The 17,443-nt window shown below is 46.1% G+C and overlaps 1 protein-coding gene across 1 annotated transcript in view; it reads left to right on the forward strand.

Moving 5' to 3' along the window:
- Positions 1–4,354, forward strand: part of myo10 (myosin X) — a 613,607-nt gene extending 609,253 nt beyond the window's left edge. The window contains exon 41 of the mRNA XM_068058429.1: positions 2,039–4,354. Within this exon, the coding sequence (XP_067914530.1) occupies positions 2,039–2,149 (111 nt within the window). The 3' untranslated portion in view covers positions 2,150–4,354. The remainder of the gene's footprint in view (positions 1–2,038) is intronic.
- Positions 4,355–17,443: the final 13,089 nt, after the last annotated feature.

Here is a 17,443-nt window from a genome sequence, read left to right on the forward strand (position 1 = left end):
GGTGATTGTAGAAAAAAAAGAGCAGTCATGTAGTTCAGGGGACCCCTAAAGCATTTTGCTTTCGAACCAGCATTTGGTTCTGAATACTGATGGAGGCGTGCAGCCAGAGCCAAGACCTTCGCACCATGAGTGGCTCAGCTATACAGGGAGGGAGGCAAAAGGTATAGGGGATTCCATAGTTGGGGGAGCAGACAGGCATTTCTTTGGTAACAGATGATTCCAGGGTGATATGTTGCCTCCCTAATGCCAGGGTCAAGGATATCATCAAGCAGCTGTAGGACATTCTGGAGGAGGCAGGTGAACAACCAGAGGTAATGGTCCATACTGGTACCAATGACATAGGTAGAAAAAGGTTAGAGGTTTTAAGAAGTTAGGGAAAAGATTAAGAAGCAGGGCCTCAAAGGTAGTAATCCCAGTGCCACACGCTAGTGAGTACAAAAATGGGATAGCTGGGGAGATGGTGCAGGAGGGAGGGCTTTAGGTTCTTGAGACTTTGGGACCGGCACTGGGGAAGGTGGCATCTGTACAGGCTGGACAGGTTGTGCCTCAACCAGCCCGAGGCCAATACGCTCGCAGGCAGGTTTGCTAGAGCAGGCCAGAGGCTGGGAATTTGGCGGTGAGTAACCTGTTTCCCTAAAGCTTGCCCACTATCTACAAGCCGCAAGTCAGGAATGTGATGGAATACTCTCCACTTTCCTGGATGAGTGCGGCTCCAACAACCCTCAGGAAGCTCAACACCATCCAGCACAAAACAGCCTGCTTGATTGGCACCCCATCCACAATCTTAAACATTCACCCCCTCCACCACTGGCGCACAGTGGCAGCAGTGTGTACCATCAACATGATGCACTACCACAATGTACCAAGAGTCCTGCGACTGCACCCTCCAAACCCACACCTCTAACGCATGGAAGGACAAGGGCAGCAGACGCATGCAACCACCACCACAACCTGCAAGTTCCCCGCTAAGCCACATGCTATCCTAACCTGGAACTGTTCGTTCACTGTCGCTGGGTCAAAATCCTGGAACTCCCTCCCGAACAACACTGTGGGAGTACCTATCCCACATGGACTGCAGCGGTTCAAGAAGGCGGCTCACCACCACTTTCTCAAGGGCAATTATGGATGGAAAATAAGTGCTGGCCTAGCCAGCAATGCTCACAACCCATGAATGAATAAAAAAAAAGTGGGTAATAACTTACATTTGGTCGGTAACCAGAGGTCGTAGATGTAAAATAATTGGTAAAAGCCTGAGACAGGAAATGAGATTTTTTTCACATGGAGGATGGTTGAGATCTAAAACATGATATCTGAAAGGGTGGTGAAATTAGATTCCGTAGGAACTTTTTAAAAAAAAAAGGACATGTATTTGAAAAGAATTGATTTGCACAGTTATGGGGAAAAAGCTGGAGTGTTGAACCAAATTGGACAGCTCTTTCAAAGAGCTGACACGGGCACAGTGGGCCAAATGGCCTCCCTCTGTGCTGTAAGATTTCTATACTTTATTTCATTTGATTTGGGGAAGTGTTTGGATGGAATCTGATCAACCATGTCTGTTATAAGTGGAATACGTTTTACTAATATAAACACCAAACTTGAAAATTTAAGTGACAAAATCTATACTTCTCAAAACTGAATCAAGGTTTTACTACTTCTGTCCAGGTTTTTAAACAAATTTCATCAAAATGAAGTTTGTGTTGGGTTGGGGGAGGGGAGACAGTTTCTGGTTTTGTGTTGACATTAAGAGTTAAGTTTACGTTTTCTGTACATTAGTGGTTAAAAGCAGTGGAACGCTAACTATTCCTCTTCCAACCAAAGGCTTTGACGCCAATTGTAGTGTCCTCAATGTACTCAACACAGAGACTCCCAACCTTCAACGTCTGATCTGTAATACTCTTACTGACTTTACGGATGGAGTCATGGGGAGCTAGAAATAGCTTCTTAAATAATGTGTTTGAAAATAGGAGAGTTCTGGCAAAAATACAGTTTTAAATCTATGCCTTCAGCAAGTTTTTAATTGCATTTTTTTGTTACACAGGTGGTGGAGCTTGCTAAACTCATGAAAGCTTATATCAATATGATTGTAAAAAAGCGGTACAGTACTTCATGTTCAGCAAGCAGTCGGGGAAGTCAGTGTGGCAGCAGGTGAAATCAATTCTACCAATGATGTTCCTTCTATGAATTGTTTCCTATTCCTGTGCGCTTCAATCACAGACTTATCATTGAAAGTACTCTATACAAGCCATAGTGGTGGAATAGAATAGCGAATTCTGTTTAAGGCCAACAAGCATTCAACCTGCTACCATGAGAAATACTGGGATCTTCAACAAGGACTTTTCTATTCCAAAAGAGTATTATATTTTTGTCATAGTTTCTCAGGCCTCCAAGCCTTAATCTGTGTTCATACTTTACGCCTTAACATGCACTATCTTTAAGCAGAAAAGTGCCTTACTGTAAAAACTCATCTTGCTATTAAAGGGCTGCTTTAAACAACGAGTGCTGGAATGAAAAAAATGAGGTTGGAGGGAGAGCAGCTTTATATGTTAAATTGCTCGAGTGTTAAGTGGCTAAAAGGGTCTCTATGTGTTACAATTATCACTCAGGCAATCATGTGCTCAGTAAGACTTTGCCTGAGGAATAAAGTTGATGCATGGAGCAACTTCTGGCTAAAAGTGTTAGCTATTTTTGTGCACTAAAATAATACCTTGTCCTGAGAATAATAATAAAAGGTAAATAATTGGAATGCTGCTGGCAGCCTTCCTCAAAGACTACAGTGACACTTCCCATTGGTAATCCATATTTTCACAGCATTATCTTGCTGAGGGAAATTTAATGTCCAATGTCGTTTACAATGTATGTCAACATTTTTAGTAGCAAGATTAGTTTGTACTTTAATCTGGACTGTTAATTTTAATCAAGCATTTGTTCCTGAACTAATTCAAAGTATGTGACTTTTTAATTGGATTTTTATGAATTTTGGGCTACATTCATCCTGCAGTATGCTATACCTGTTGTAGCTAGCTCAGCCTTCAGTTTAGACCAGATGTTCTCGGAAGTTGTACTTAACCTAAATAAAATATTTATACAGTTGCAAACAATTTTACATGTTAAGGTTAAATATAATAGAGGATATGTTTGTCTTTTATGTTTTTTTCCAAGTACCATGAGCAATGATCCAAAAAGACCTGTTACAACAGGAGCAACAACTTGAATTCATATAGCACCTTTTACTTAGATAAACATCCCATCATGCTTCATGGAGCCATTAAAGAAAAAGAAATGCCAAGCCAAAGAAAGAGAGATTAGGAGGGGTGCCCAAAAGCTTGGTCAAGGAGGACGTAGATTTTAAGGAAGGTCTTGGAAGAGAGAGAAGTTGAAAGGATCAAGGAGGGAACTCCAGAGACTCTGGGGCCTGGGTAATTGAAGACATGGTCTATATTGGTGGAACGATGGGAAGGAGGTATGTCCAAGAGGTTGGAGTCAGAGGAGTGGCGAGTCTGGTGGGAATTTGCATCCAAAAGTACAAAAAGACTGACCGGAAAAGACCAGCTGGTCCATGGAGCCTGTCCCAAACAGTCATTTTTAATGAAGTGGATAAAAACGCTGGACCAATTAAGAAAAAAAGAATATGGGAAATTCCTTTCCAACCTGGTATGGTTTTAGAGCTGAAGAAAGTTATAAAGAGAACAGTGAGGCCCTACGAGGTTTTAAACATGAGTATGAGGATTTTAAATTTGAGCTGAAGGTGACTCTTACTCCACATAAGTCAGCAAGAAAAGGAATGATGGATGAGCAGAACTTGGTAGGCAATAAGACATGGGGAGCAAAGTTTTGGCTGAGCTGAGGTTTACTTAGGGAAGCCAGTCAGGAAAGCAGTCGAGTTGTTGAAGCTGCAGGAGATAAAGATGAGAATGAGCATTTCAGTTGACTAAGGAAGGGGCAGAGAGAGGCAATATTACAAAGGTGGATGCAGGTGGTCTTAAAATCACAGAAGAAGGCCATTTGGCCCATCAAGTATGTGCCAGCTCTTTCGAAGACCAATCCAGTTAGTCCCAGTGCCTCACATTTTCCAGAAATCCTGGCTGTTTCCCTATATCCATGCTATTCTCCAAGTACTCATCCAATGCCCTTTTGAAGGCTACACTGGAAATTGTATCCACCACCCTGACAGGTAGTGCATTCCAAATCCTAACCATCGTGTTAAAGTGTTTTTCCTCATGTCGCCTCTTTTTTTCCCCCCAATCACCTTAAATCTGAGACCTCTGGTTATTGACCCTTCAGCCATGAGCAACAGTTTCTCTTTATGATCGAGATGATATAGAGTCATAAATGTTACTTGGAGTCAAACAAGGCAGTAAGTTTGCAAATGGTTCCTTTAAGGACATATTTTGTTGTTCCATGATGCAATCTCATATGCCCCTTTAACTTTTTAGTTCCTTTTTAACTTTTCATTGACGTGTATTTATGTTGTTTTCTCACGTCCTGAGACTGCTTTTGACTAAGGGTGTGAGATGATATACACTTATCTTCATCTATCAGTCTCCGCAGTTAAATGAGATCATTTGCATCTTCACAGGCAAAAGCACATGAGTTCATTGTACCTTTAAGAATTTTGTGTCCATTATCATCAGACCTAGGGTTGTCTATTAGTTTGTGCATTAGCACAAATCCAAAAGGTTTCGTTGGGTCGAGAACCTGATGTGATCCTATCCACTTCCGGATTTAACCTGAGTGGGTTTGCAGATGAGCAGGGAACCCCCATAGAGCTGTAAGGTAACTAATTAAAATATTCAATGAGGTAACTAACTGAGAATTTAGCTCAGCATTCTGGCTTTACCAGCCAGCGCACAGGCTTCCTGAGCTGCGTGGAACTTGCCAGGGTCAACAAGATGAAAGCGCAGCAGAGAGTTGTTGAACAATGAAACTAACAGGTGAAATCTTTAAAGAGTGAAATCGCAAAGCTTATGGCCAGCCTCAGTGACAACCCTGTGCTTACAGGATTTGTTCTGAGAGCTTGATTTCACTGCTTTAAGGGTCATTTCAAGTTTTTGGAAGTATTTTCACCTACCTTCGAGTTTACTCACCTTCATCTTAACTTCCCTACTGTCAGCCTTTGCTGCAGCATGGGAGTAACGTATGCAGCAGTACTTTGAATCCCTGATGAGGAGCAACAGGAGCAGCCACACCAACAGCTGCAGCACGAGGAGAATCAATAACACCAACAGGAATTTCCTTCTGTACAACCACATGCAACTCCACGGGACAGAGGGGATGGACACAGAGGCCCAGCTTGAAGGAGGGTGAGCTTCTTCAACATGACGGAGCAACAGTGTCTCAGGAGGCTAAGGCTTGCACAGCAGGTGTCTTACACACGATGTCCCAGACACAACCATCAGGATCCCTGGATATGTCCTGCCCCACCGGCAGGACAGATCCAGCAGAGGGGGCGCCACAGTGGTATGTCAGGAGGGAGTTGCCCTGGGAGTCCTCAACATCGACTCCAAACCCGATGAAGTCTCATGGCATCAGGTCAAATATGGGCAAGGAAACCTCCTGCTGATTACCACCTACCGCTCTCCCTCAGCTGATGAATCAGTATTCCTCCATGCTGAACTCCACTTGGAGGAAGCGCTGAGGGTGGCAAGGGCGCAGAATGTACTCTGGGTAGGGGACTTCAGTGCCCATCACCAAGAGTGGCTTGGTAGCACCACTACTGACCGACCTGGCCGAGCTCTAAAGGACATATTTGCTGGGACTGGGTCTGCGGCAGGTGGTGAGAGAATGAACAAGAGGGAAAACCATACTTGACCTCATCCTCACCAATATAGCTGTCACAGATGCATCTGTCCATGACAGTATTGGTAGGAGAGACCACCGCACAGTCCTTGTGGAGACGAAGTCCCGCCTTCACATTGCGGATACCCTCCATCGTGTTTGTGTGGCACCAATACCGTACTAAATGGGATGGATTTCAAACAGATCTAGGAATGCAAAACTGGGCATCCATGTGGACCATCAGTAGCAGCAGAATTGTACTCAACCAGAATCTGTAACCTCATGGCCCGGCATATCCCCCACTCTACCAAGCCAGGGGATCAATCCTGGTTTAAGGAAGAGTGCAGGATGCCATGTCAGGAGCAGCACCAGGCATACCTCAAAATGAGGTGACAACCTGGTGAAGCTACAACCCAGGAGTACTTGCATGCCAAACAGCGTAAGCAGCATGTGATGGAGCTAAGCGAACCCACAACCAACGGATCAGATCTAAGCTCTGAAGTCCTGCCACATCCAGTTGTGAATTGTGGTGCACAATTAAATAACTAACAGGAGGAGGTGGCTCCACAAATATCCCCATCCTCAATGATGGGGGAGCCCAGCACATCAGTACAAAAGATAAGGCTGAAGCATTTGCAACAATCTTCAGCCAGAAGTGCTGAGTGGATGATCTATCTCAGCCTCCTCCTGAAGTCCCCAGCATCACAGATGTCAGTCTTCAGCCAATTCGATTCACTCTGCGTGATATCAAGAAACTGCTGAAGGCACTGGATACTGCAAAGGCTATGGGCCCTGACAACAGTCCAGCAATAGTACTGAAGACCTGTGCTCCAGAATTTGCTGCGTCCCTAGCCAAGCTGTGCCAGTACAGCTACAACATTGGCATCTACCCGGCAAGGTGGAAAATTGCCCAGGTATGTCCTGTACACAAAATACAGGACAAATCCAACCCAGCCAATTACCCATCAGTCTACTCTCGATCATCTGTAAAGTGATGGAAGGTGTCATTGACAGTGCTATCAAGTGGTACTTGCTGAGCAATAACCTGCTCAGTGACGTTCAGTTTGGGTTCCGCCAGGGCCACTCAGCTTCTGACCTCATTACAGCCTTGTTTCAAACATGAACAAAAGAACTGAACTCAAGAGGTGAGGTGAGAGTGACTGCCCTGGACATCAAGGCGGTAGTTGACCGAGTATGGCATCAAGGAGTCCTAGCAAAACTGGAGTCAATGGGAATCGGGGGAAAACTCTCTGCTGGTTGGAATCGTACCTAGCGCAAAAGAAGATAGAATCATAGAAAGTTTAAGGCACAGAAAAAGGCCTCTTGGCCTATCATGCCTGTGCCGGCTGAAAAACGATCCACCTATTCTAATCCCACCTTCCAGCATTTGGTCCGTAGCCCTGCAGCCTACAGCACTTGAGGTGCATATCCAGACTCCTTTTGAATGAGTTGTGGGTCTCTGCCTCAACTACTCTTTCAGGCAGTGAGTTTCAGACATAAAAGCAAAATACTGCGGATGCTGGAAATCCGAAGAAGGGTCACTGACCCGAAACGTTAACTCTGCTTCTCTTTTCACAGATGCTGCCAGACCTGCTGAGTGGTTCCAGCATTTCTTGTTTTTATTAGTGAGTTTCAGACCATCACCACCCTCTGGGTGGAAAGGTTTTTCCTCATCTCCCCTCTAATTTTTCTGCCAATCACTTTAAATCTATGCCCCCTCATTGCTGACCTCTCTGCTAAAGTGAATAGACCCTTCACCTCCACTCTATCCAGGCCCCTCAAAATGTTGTACATTTCAATCAGATCTCCCCTCAGCCTTCTCTGTTCCAAGGAGAACAACCCTAGCCTATCCAATCTTTCCTCCTAACTGCATTTTTCCAGTCCTGGCAACATCCTCGTAAATCTCCTCTGTACCCTCTCTAGTGCAATTACATCCTTTGTGATGAGGTGACCAGAACTGCACACAGTATTCATGTTGTGGCCCAACCAATGAGTTATACAGTTCCAGCCTTTCTCTTGTATTCTATACCTCAGCTAAGAAAGGAAAGGATTCCATATGCCTTCTTAACCACCTTATCGACCTGTCCTGCTACCTTCAGGGATCTGTGGACATTCACTCCAAGGTCCCTCATTTCCTCTACCCTTCTCAGTATTTTCCCATTAATAGTGTATTCCTCTGCCTTGTTTGACCTCCCCATATGCATCACCTCACACTTCTCCAAGTTGAATTCTATTTGCCACTTTTCTGCCCATCTGACCAGACCATCAATATCTTCCTACAGCTATCCTCCTCGCTATCTACCACACAGACAATCTTTGTGTCATCTGCAAACTTCTTGATCATACCCCCTACATTTACGTCCAAATCATTAATATACATCACAAAAAGCAGGGGACCCAGTACTGAGCCCTGCGGAACGTCACTGGAAACAGCCAGGTAGTTGTGGTTGTTGGAGGTCAATCCTCTTAGCTCCAGGACATCACTGCAAGAGTTCCTCAGGGTAATGTCCTAGGCCCAACCATCTTTAGCTGCTTCATCAATGACCTTCCTTCAATCAAAAGGTCAGAAGTGGGGATGTTTGCTGATGATTGCACAATGTTCAGCACCATTCGCGACTCCTCACATTCTGAACCAGTCCGTGTAGAAATGCAGCAAGACCTGGACAATATCCAGGCTTGGGCTGATAAGTGACAAGTAATATTCACGGCACACAAGAGCCAGAAACTAACCATCTTCAACAAGAGAGAATCTAATCATCTCCCCTTGACATTCAACGGCATGACAATCACTGAATTCCCCACTATCAACATCCCGTGGGTTACCATGGACCAGAAACTGAACTGGGGTATCCATATAAATATCGTGGCTGCAAGAGCAGGTCAGAGGCTAGGAATCATGCGGCGAGTAACTCACCTCCTGACTTTCCAAAGCATGTCCACCATCTACAAGGCACAAGTCAGGGGTGTGATGGAATATGCTCCATGTGCCTGGATGGGTGCAGCTCCAACACTCAAAAAGCTCGACACTATCCAAGACAAAGCAACCTGCTTGATTGGCACCCTGTCCACAAATATTCACTTGCTCCACCACAGTGGCTGCAGTGTGCATCATCTACAAGATGCACTGCAGCAACACACCAAGGCTACTCAGGCAGCACCTTCCAAACCCACGACCTCTACCACCGAGAAGGACAAGTCGATGCGTGGGAACACCACCACCTGCTAGTTCCCCTCTAAGCCACACACCATCCTAACTTGGAACTATATTGTTGTTCCTTCACTGTTGCAGGGTCAAATTCCTGGAACTCCCTTCCTAATAGCACTGTAGGTGTACCTACCCACCATGGACTGCAGCAGTTCCAGAAGGCAGCTCACCACCACCTTCTCATGGCAATTAGGAATGGGCAATGAATGCTGACCTGGCCAGCGACGCCCACATCCCATGAAATGAAAAAAAAGGTTGTTGCAGACATCTGCAACCTCCTAAAACAAGACCTCTTTCCAACAGGGCCAGATGCACGTTCATTAACAGTGGTCATCAAGATCACCACAGGCTGATTTTTTTTTTGCCTCCTCCTTCCAGGGATCTGCTGATGACATCACCAGGATTTCACATCTTGTTGCCCACAAGTACATACGATCATAAGAATTGGGAACAGGAGTAGGGCATTTGGCTCCTTTGACCCTGCTCTGCCATTTAGTAAGATCATGGATGATCTGATTGTGGCCTCAACTCTCCTTTCCCGCCTACCCCGACACCCTTTGACTCCTTTGTTAGTCAAGAATTTATCTACATCTGCCTTAAAAATATTCAATGTCCCTGCCTCCATCGCTTTCTGGGGAAGGGGTCTAAAGACTCTCACCCATCTGAGAGAAAAGAAATGTCCCTCATCTCTATCTTAAATGAGTGACCCCTTATTTTTAAACTCTGTATTTTTAGTCTCTCCCACAAGAGGAAACATCCTTTCAGCATCCACCCTGTCAAGTCCCCTGTCAAGTGATCATGAGAGGCTGAGTAAATTGGGCCTATAAGTCTCTGGAGTTTAGAGGAATGAGATGTGATCTCATTGAAACATGCAATGTTCTGAAGGGGCTTGACAGGGTAGACACTGAGAGGTTGTTTCCCCTGGCTGGGGAATCTAGACCACGGGCACATCCTCAGGATCAGGGGTCGAATATTTCAGACTGAAATGAGGAGAAATTCCTTTACTCAAAAGGTTGTGAACCTTTGCAGTTCTTTGGCATGGAGGGTTATGGATGGTCCATCATTGAGTTTATTCAAGGCTCCGATAGATTGATTTTTGATCTCTCAGGGAATCAAGGGATATGTGGAGCAGGTGGGAAAGTGGAGTTGGGACAAAAGATCAGCCGTATCGTATTGGATAGCGTAGCAGGCTCGAGAGACCAAATGGTCCACTCTTGCTTCTGTTGTCTTCTTAATTACATCTCCCAGGTCACTTATGCCTTGTTTTCCAAGGGTCCCACTTATGCCACCTTTGCCATGGATGAAACCAACCAAACACAGAGGGCTATTGGTTTCACTGCAGTGGCTGAGTTCTCCCGCAGGTTTTCACTGCTCCACACAATATCAATAGCTGTCACCTGGAGACTAGGGCTATCATCTCAAGACCTGGCAGCTGACTCCTGTAACGTAAGAACCTAAGAAATAGGAGCAGGAGTGAGCCATTTGGACCCTCGAACCTGCTCCGCCATTCAATAAGTTTATGGCTGTTTGGATTCTGGCTTTTACTGCCTGCCACCATAACCTTTTACTCCCCTGTAGATCAAAAGTCTGTCAAACTCAGCCTTGAATATATTCAATGACCCAGCCTCCACTGCTGTCTGGGTAGAGAATTCCAAAGATTAACTACCCTCAGAGAAGAAATTCATCCTCACCTCCATCTTAAATGGAAGATCCTTATTTTGAAACTGTGCACCCTGGTTCTAGATTCCCCCATGGGGGCAAACATTCTCTCAGCATATACCCTGTCAAGTCCCCTCACAATCTGAGATGAAAAAGAACAACGAACAGCACAGCACAGGAACAGGCCATTCAGCCCTCCAAGCCTGCGCCGATCTTGATGCCTGTCTAAACTAAAACCTTCTGCACTTCCGGGGTCCGTATCCCTCTATTCCCATCCTATTCATGTATTTGTCAAGATGCCTCTTAAATGTCACTATCGTACCTGCTTGCACCACCTCCCCCGGCAGCAAGTTCCAAGCACTCAGCACCCTCTGTGTAAAAAACTTGCCTCGCACATCCCCTCTAAACGTTGCCTCTCGCACCTTAAACCTATGTCCCCTAGTAACTGACTCTTCCACCCTGGGAAAAAGCTTCTGACTATCCACTCTGTCGATGCCACTCATAACTTTGTAAACCTCTATCATGTCGCCCCTCCACCTCTGTCGTTCCAGTGAAAACAATCCGAGTTTATCCAACCTCTCCTCATAGCTAATGCCCTCCAGACCAGGCAACATCCTGGTAAACCTCTTCTGTACCCTCTCCAAAGCCTCCACATCCTTCTGGTAGTGTGGCAACCAGTAAGGTTCAAAAAGGTCTCCTTGTGTAGTAACCTTTTATATAGTACCTTATCAAATGCCTTTTGGAAATGCATGTACACTACATCTACTGGTTCCCGTTTATCGAACCTGCTTGTTACATCCTCAAGGAACTCTAATAAAGTTGTAAAACACGATTTTCCATTCACTAAACCATGTTGCCTCTGCTTGATTGTATTATGATTTTCTAAATGTCGTGTTACTACTACTTTAATAATGGATTCCAGCATTTTCCCAATGATAGATGTAAGGCTAACTGGCCAATAGTTTCCTGCTTTCTGTCTCCCTCCTTTCTTAATAGAGCTGTTATATTTGAAGTTTAAGGAACCTGACCAGCGAAGAGATATGACAGAAGCCACAAGGACAATGATAGAGCAATCGGTTGCTCAAGATGCGCTTCAGATTTGCAACAGATCTGATGGTGTCCTTCAATATGCCCTATTAAGGCCTCCAGAATGATAATGTTCTGCTGTGCCCTACACAGCATCACACTGCAGAGAGGAGTGAAGCTGCAGGAAGAGGAAAGTGCAAAACGTTCGGCATCCTCCAAGGCAGAGGAGGAGGAGCAGGGGTCACATGTGGCCATGGTGCCTGCATTCACTCACCTGGCTAGCAGAGAAGCCTGTGACGCCTCCTGCAGGTACGCTTTACCGAACCTGAGTGCCTGAGGGCATCTGGCAGTGTAATCATAAACCCTAGACCCTCCACCTCAACTGCCTCTGCCCCCGAACCCCACATCACCTCACCAACCACAATTCAGTCCAACAATCAAAAATCCAACCATCACATTCAAACCCTTTCCTTCTCATAAAACCTGGTTGTATCATTCACCTGAAGGCTATTGTCCAGGGTGACTCACGGATACAAGAATGTAGATGCCAGGAGAATGAGGAATCAAATAAAGTCTTTCATTCACTGAAATAAATATTATCATACCACCATAATCATTGCTACGCACGCCCAAGTGAATTCCCTTGTGCAACCAATAAATCTTTCTTAACCGCTTCCTCTTACATGGTTTGACCCCTTCTTCACCAGTGCTGGAGGCTGGCTGCTCGTTCCCCAGCTCTGACAGATGAGATGCCCATAGCAGACATTCCATGGGTTTAGGAGCCCATGAAGGCCTGCCAAAGACTGCCCTGCCTGCACCTGTGCATGGTCAAATTTGATCATGGGGCAAGAGGCAGAATGTGCAGTTCTGTCTTTGGGAAGCAAGGGATGAGAAGTGGAAGTGCCTTGAGAAAAGCCCCCTTTCTCCATCTTTCCTCTCATGCCCCACCTGTACTTCCCTGCTAGTCAAGAGCTGGAGAGCAGTTGGTTGCATTTCAGTGAGGCGTTGAGCCACCAATGTGAGGCTTGCTCCATCCTATGAAAAGTGACAAACTGGGCTGTATTTAGTGCCACCGGTGGGGCTCCCAGCGCTGGGCCGACAAAGCAGGGGGAATCCTGCCTCGGCCCTTTGGGACATCAGAGGGCCAGCAGCTCAGTAGCAGCGGCAGTGCCACCAAGAGCAGTAGCCACGACTAGTACTGCACCAGTCTTGGACTCAGGCCCATTGCTGCAGACTCAGCCCTGAGGTAAGTGAGATGGGGTCGCTGGGGCCAGTACAGCAGGTCCCAGCGATGAGGGGGTTGGGAGGGTATTGTACAGGGGGAGGGGTGTCCAGGGAGGTGAGATGTTTACTGGCAGGGGCCCTCCATAAGACCACAGATTTTCCATGGAGGAGGGCACCGCTCTCCCAAGCCCACAAGGACGTTGTCTCGTTTTACTGGGCAACCTCCTTGCGTGGCGGAGGCCGCCCCCCACCTGCAATTCTCTGGGACCCCTGCCTTCCAGTCTGTTTCCGGGGGGCCCATAAATTTCAGCCTACAGGCCAATGGTCTGGGCCAGCATACACACAGTGGTCTACTGCGTTTGATTCTCCATGCAGGTGGCCACTCTTTACATGGAGGTGGATATCAGCACAAATACTACTTGTGCTAGAGATAGACTCCTCCAATCTCACTCCATGGGAGATTTCCTCTGGAAATGCTGACAGAAGCACACACATTTCCCATTGCTGCTCCACAAGTTCCCTTTTCATGGATATCTCTTGGTGTCCAGCTGAGCAGAAGTTGGAGCATCCTGTGCCCTCCAACAGGGTCTCTCCACTGCTGTCCCTGTCTCGAGCATCTGCCCCTCAAGCATCTGCCTTCTCACATTATGTACCCCTCACTATGTGACAATCTAGCTATCTCTACTCCACCGAGGTGTGTTTATCTGTACTGACGGAGGGTGTGCATGTGTCATGCAACAGTGCAACCTCAGAGGACTTCCTCGCCTTCCTCTGAGGACTTCTCTGCCTCCTCCCTCATCAATTCCTCGATCAGCCTTGAAGGACCTGTGGGAGATCAAAGACAGGAGTTAGTGCAGACCTGGGGAAAGAAACATGTCAGATGACACAAAATTGGAAGTATTGTGAACTGTCAGGAACGTAGTGGTAAATGTAAAGCAGACATAGACAGGCTGGTAGAATGGGTGTACAAGTGGTAGATGAAATTTAATTCAAGAAGGTGTGAAGTGATGCATTTTGATAGGAAGAATGAGGAGAGACAATGTAAACTGAAAGGAACAATTCTAAAGGGTGTTGCAGGAACAGAGACACCTGGGGTATATATGTGCACAATTCATTGAAGGTGGTAGGACAGTGTCATGTTCAGAAGGAGCAGTGATGAAATAAACAATAAACGGGAAGAATTATGAAATAAAAGTCAACTGTTGAACTGAACCACAAGAAAATGGGCACGTTTGTACCACAGACAAAGTGGAGTAGAGGTCAGGTGACTCCCTCCCGGACTGTCAATAAACAAGCCTGTCAGCAAAGTCAAAACTCATTGTGTCTGAATTAGCTCCGGGGAGCGCCCAATGATATTGAAAGGAGCTCATTATATTTTGATGACTTCTATCGACAGGAATGAACTAACAAGGGTTCTGTGGACAGACTAACTCCACAGCCCAAACCAAGTGAATTGGAGTGAATTAGCACCATTGTACCAAAATGGTTCCCATCCAGACGCCAACAGATAGCAATGATTTCCGTATCCTGGACCATTGCATGGCTATACCATGGAAGAGGGCTCTTTGTCACCTGACAGAGACTCAAATGTAATGGATTTTTACCTAAAAGGTAGCCCTCTGGAGAGAGAGGGGTGATCAGCCAAAGAAGACACTGAAAGCCGCTTTCCAGCAAAAGGCTGTGAGATCAGTCCCGCTAACTTCCGCTATATTGACCGGGACTCACTTAGTGTTAGGGGCTTGGATGGGGCAGAATTTGAAAGGAGCATCCAGGAGAGCCTCTTGAAATAATATGTAGATAGTCCAACCAGGGAAGGGGCCGTACTGGACCTGGTATTGGGGAATGAGCCCGGCCAGGTGGTCAAAGTGTCAGTCGGGGAGTATTTCGGGAACAGTGACCATAATTCCATAAGTTTTGAGGTACTTGTGGATAAGGATAAGAATAGTCCTCGGGTGAAGATGCTAAATTGGGGGAAGACTAATTATAACAATATTAGGCAGGAACTGAAGAATTTAGATTGGGGGCAGCTGTTTGAGGGTAAATCAACATCTGACATGTGGGAGTCTTTCAAACGTCAGTTGATTAGAATCCAGGACCGGCATGTTCCTGTGAGGAAGAAGGGTACGTTTGGCAAGTTTCGGGACCCTTGGATAACGAAGGACATTGTGAGCCTAGTCAAAAAGAAAAAGGAAGCATTCGTAAGGGCGAGAAGATTGGGAACGGATGAAGCCCTTGAGCAATATAAAGAAAGTAGGAAGGAACTTAAGCAAGGAGTCAGGAGGGCTAAAAGGGGTCATGAAAAGTCATTGGCAAACATGATTAAGGAGAATCCCAAGGCTTTTTATACGTTTATAAAAAGCAAGCGGGTAACCAGTGGAAGGGTTGGCCCACTCAAGGGCAGAGGAGGGAATCTATGTGTGGAGCCAGAGGAAATGGGCGAGGTATTAAATGAGTGCCTTGTATCAGTATTCACCAAAGAGAAGGACTTGGTGGATGATGAGTCTAGGGAAGGGAGTGTAGACAGTCTGGGTCATGTCGTTATCAAAAAGGAGGAGGTGTTGGGCGTCTTGCAAAGCATTAAGGTAGATAAGTCCCCAGGGCCTGATGGGATATACCCCAGAATACTGAGGGAGGCAAGGGAAGAAATTGCTGGGGCCTTGACAGAAATCTTTGTATCCTCATTGGCTACAGGTGAGGTCCCAGAGGACTGGAGAATAGCCAATGTTGTTCCGTTGTTTACGAAGAGTAGCAAGGATAATCCAGGACATTATAGGCCTGTGAGCCTTATGTCAGTGGAAGGGAAATTATGAGAGAGGATTCTTCAGGACAGGATTTACTCCCATTTGGAAACAAATGAACTTATTAGTGAGAGGCAGCATGGTTTTGTGAAGGGGAGGTCGTGTCTCACTAACTTGATTGAGTTTTTTGAGGAAGTGATGAAGATGATTGCTGAAGGAAGGGCAGTGGATGTTGTCTATATGGACTTCAGTAAAGCCTTTGGCAAGGTCTCTCATGGCAGACTGGTACAAAAGGTGGAGTCACACGGGCTCAGAGGTGAGCTAGCAAGATGGATACAGAACTGGCTTGGTCATAGAAGACAGAGGGTAGCAGTGGAAGGGTGCTTTTCTGAATGGAGAGCTGTGACTAGTGGTGTTCCGCAGGGATCAGTGCTGGGACCTTTGCTGTTCGTAGTATATATAAATGATTTGGAGGAAAATGTAGCTGGTCTGATTAGTAAGTTAGCGGACGACACAAAGGTTGGAGTTGCAGATAGTGATGAGGATTGTCAGAGGATACAGCAGGATATAGATCGGTTGGAGACTTGGGCGGAGAAATGGCAGATGGAGTTTAATCCAGACAAATGTGAGGTAATGCATTTTCACCATTCAGGTCCATTGTTCCCTGAAGGTGGCAACGCAGGTCAATAGAGTGGTCAAGAAGGCATACGGCATGCTTTCCTTCATCGGACGGGGTATTGAGTACAAGAGTTGGCAGGTCATGTTACAGTTGTATAAGACTTTGGTTCGGCCACATTTGGAATACTGCATGCAGTTCTGGTCGCCACATTACCAAAAGGGTGTAGATGCTTTGGAGAGGGTGCAGAGGAGATTCACCAGGATGTTGCCTGGTATGGAGGGCGCTAGTTATGAAGAGAGGTTGAGTAGATGAGGATTATTTTCATTTGAAAGACGGAGGTTGAGGGGGGACCTGATTGAGGTGTACAAAATCATGAGAGGTATAACATAGAACATAGAACATTACAGCACAGTACAGGCCCTTCAGCCCTCGATGTTGCACCGACCTGTGAAACCATCTGACCTACACTATTCCATTTTCATCCATATGTCTATCCAATGACCACTTAAATGCCCTTGAAGTTGGCGAGTCTACTACTGTTGCAGGCAGGGCGTTCCACGCCCCTACTACTCTCTGTGTAAAGAAACTACGTCTGACATCTGTCCTATATCTATCACCCCTCAACTTAAAGCTATGTCCCCTCGTGTTTGCCATCACCATCCGAGGAAAAAGGCTCTCACTATCCACCCTGTCCAACCCTCTGATTATCTTATATGTCTCTATTAAGTCACCTCTTCTCCTCCTTCTCTCTAACGAAAACAACCTCAAGTCTCTCAGCCTTTCCTCGTAAGACCTTCCCTCCATACCAGGCAACATCCTAGTAAATCTCCTCTGCACCTTTTCCAAAGCTTCCACATCCTTCCTATAATGCGGTGACCAGAACTGCACGCAATACTCCAGGTGCGGCCGCACCAGAGTTCTGTACAGCTGCAGCATGACATCGTGGCTCCTAAACTCGATCCCCCTACTAATAAAAGCTAACACACCATATGCCTTCTCAACAGCTCTATTAACCTGGGTGGCAACTTTCAGGGATTTATGTACCTGGACACCAAGATCTCTCTGCTCATCTACACTACCAAGAATCTTCCCATTAGCCCAGTATTCTGCAATCCTGTTACTCCTTCCGAAGTGAATCACCTCACACTTTTCCGCATTAAACTCCATTTGCCATCTCTCAGCCCAGCTCTGCAGCCT

Source organism: Heterodontus francisci, chromosome 2, assembly GCF_036365525.1.
Source record: "Heterodontus francisci isolate sHetFra1 chromosome 2, sHetFra1.hap1, whole genome shotgun sequence".
Classification (NCBI taxonomy): domain Eukaryota; kingdom Metazoa; phylum Chordata; class Chondrichthyes; order Heterodontiformes; family Heterodontidae; genus Heterodontus; species Heterodontus francisci.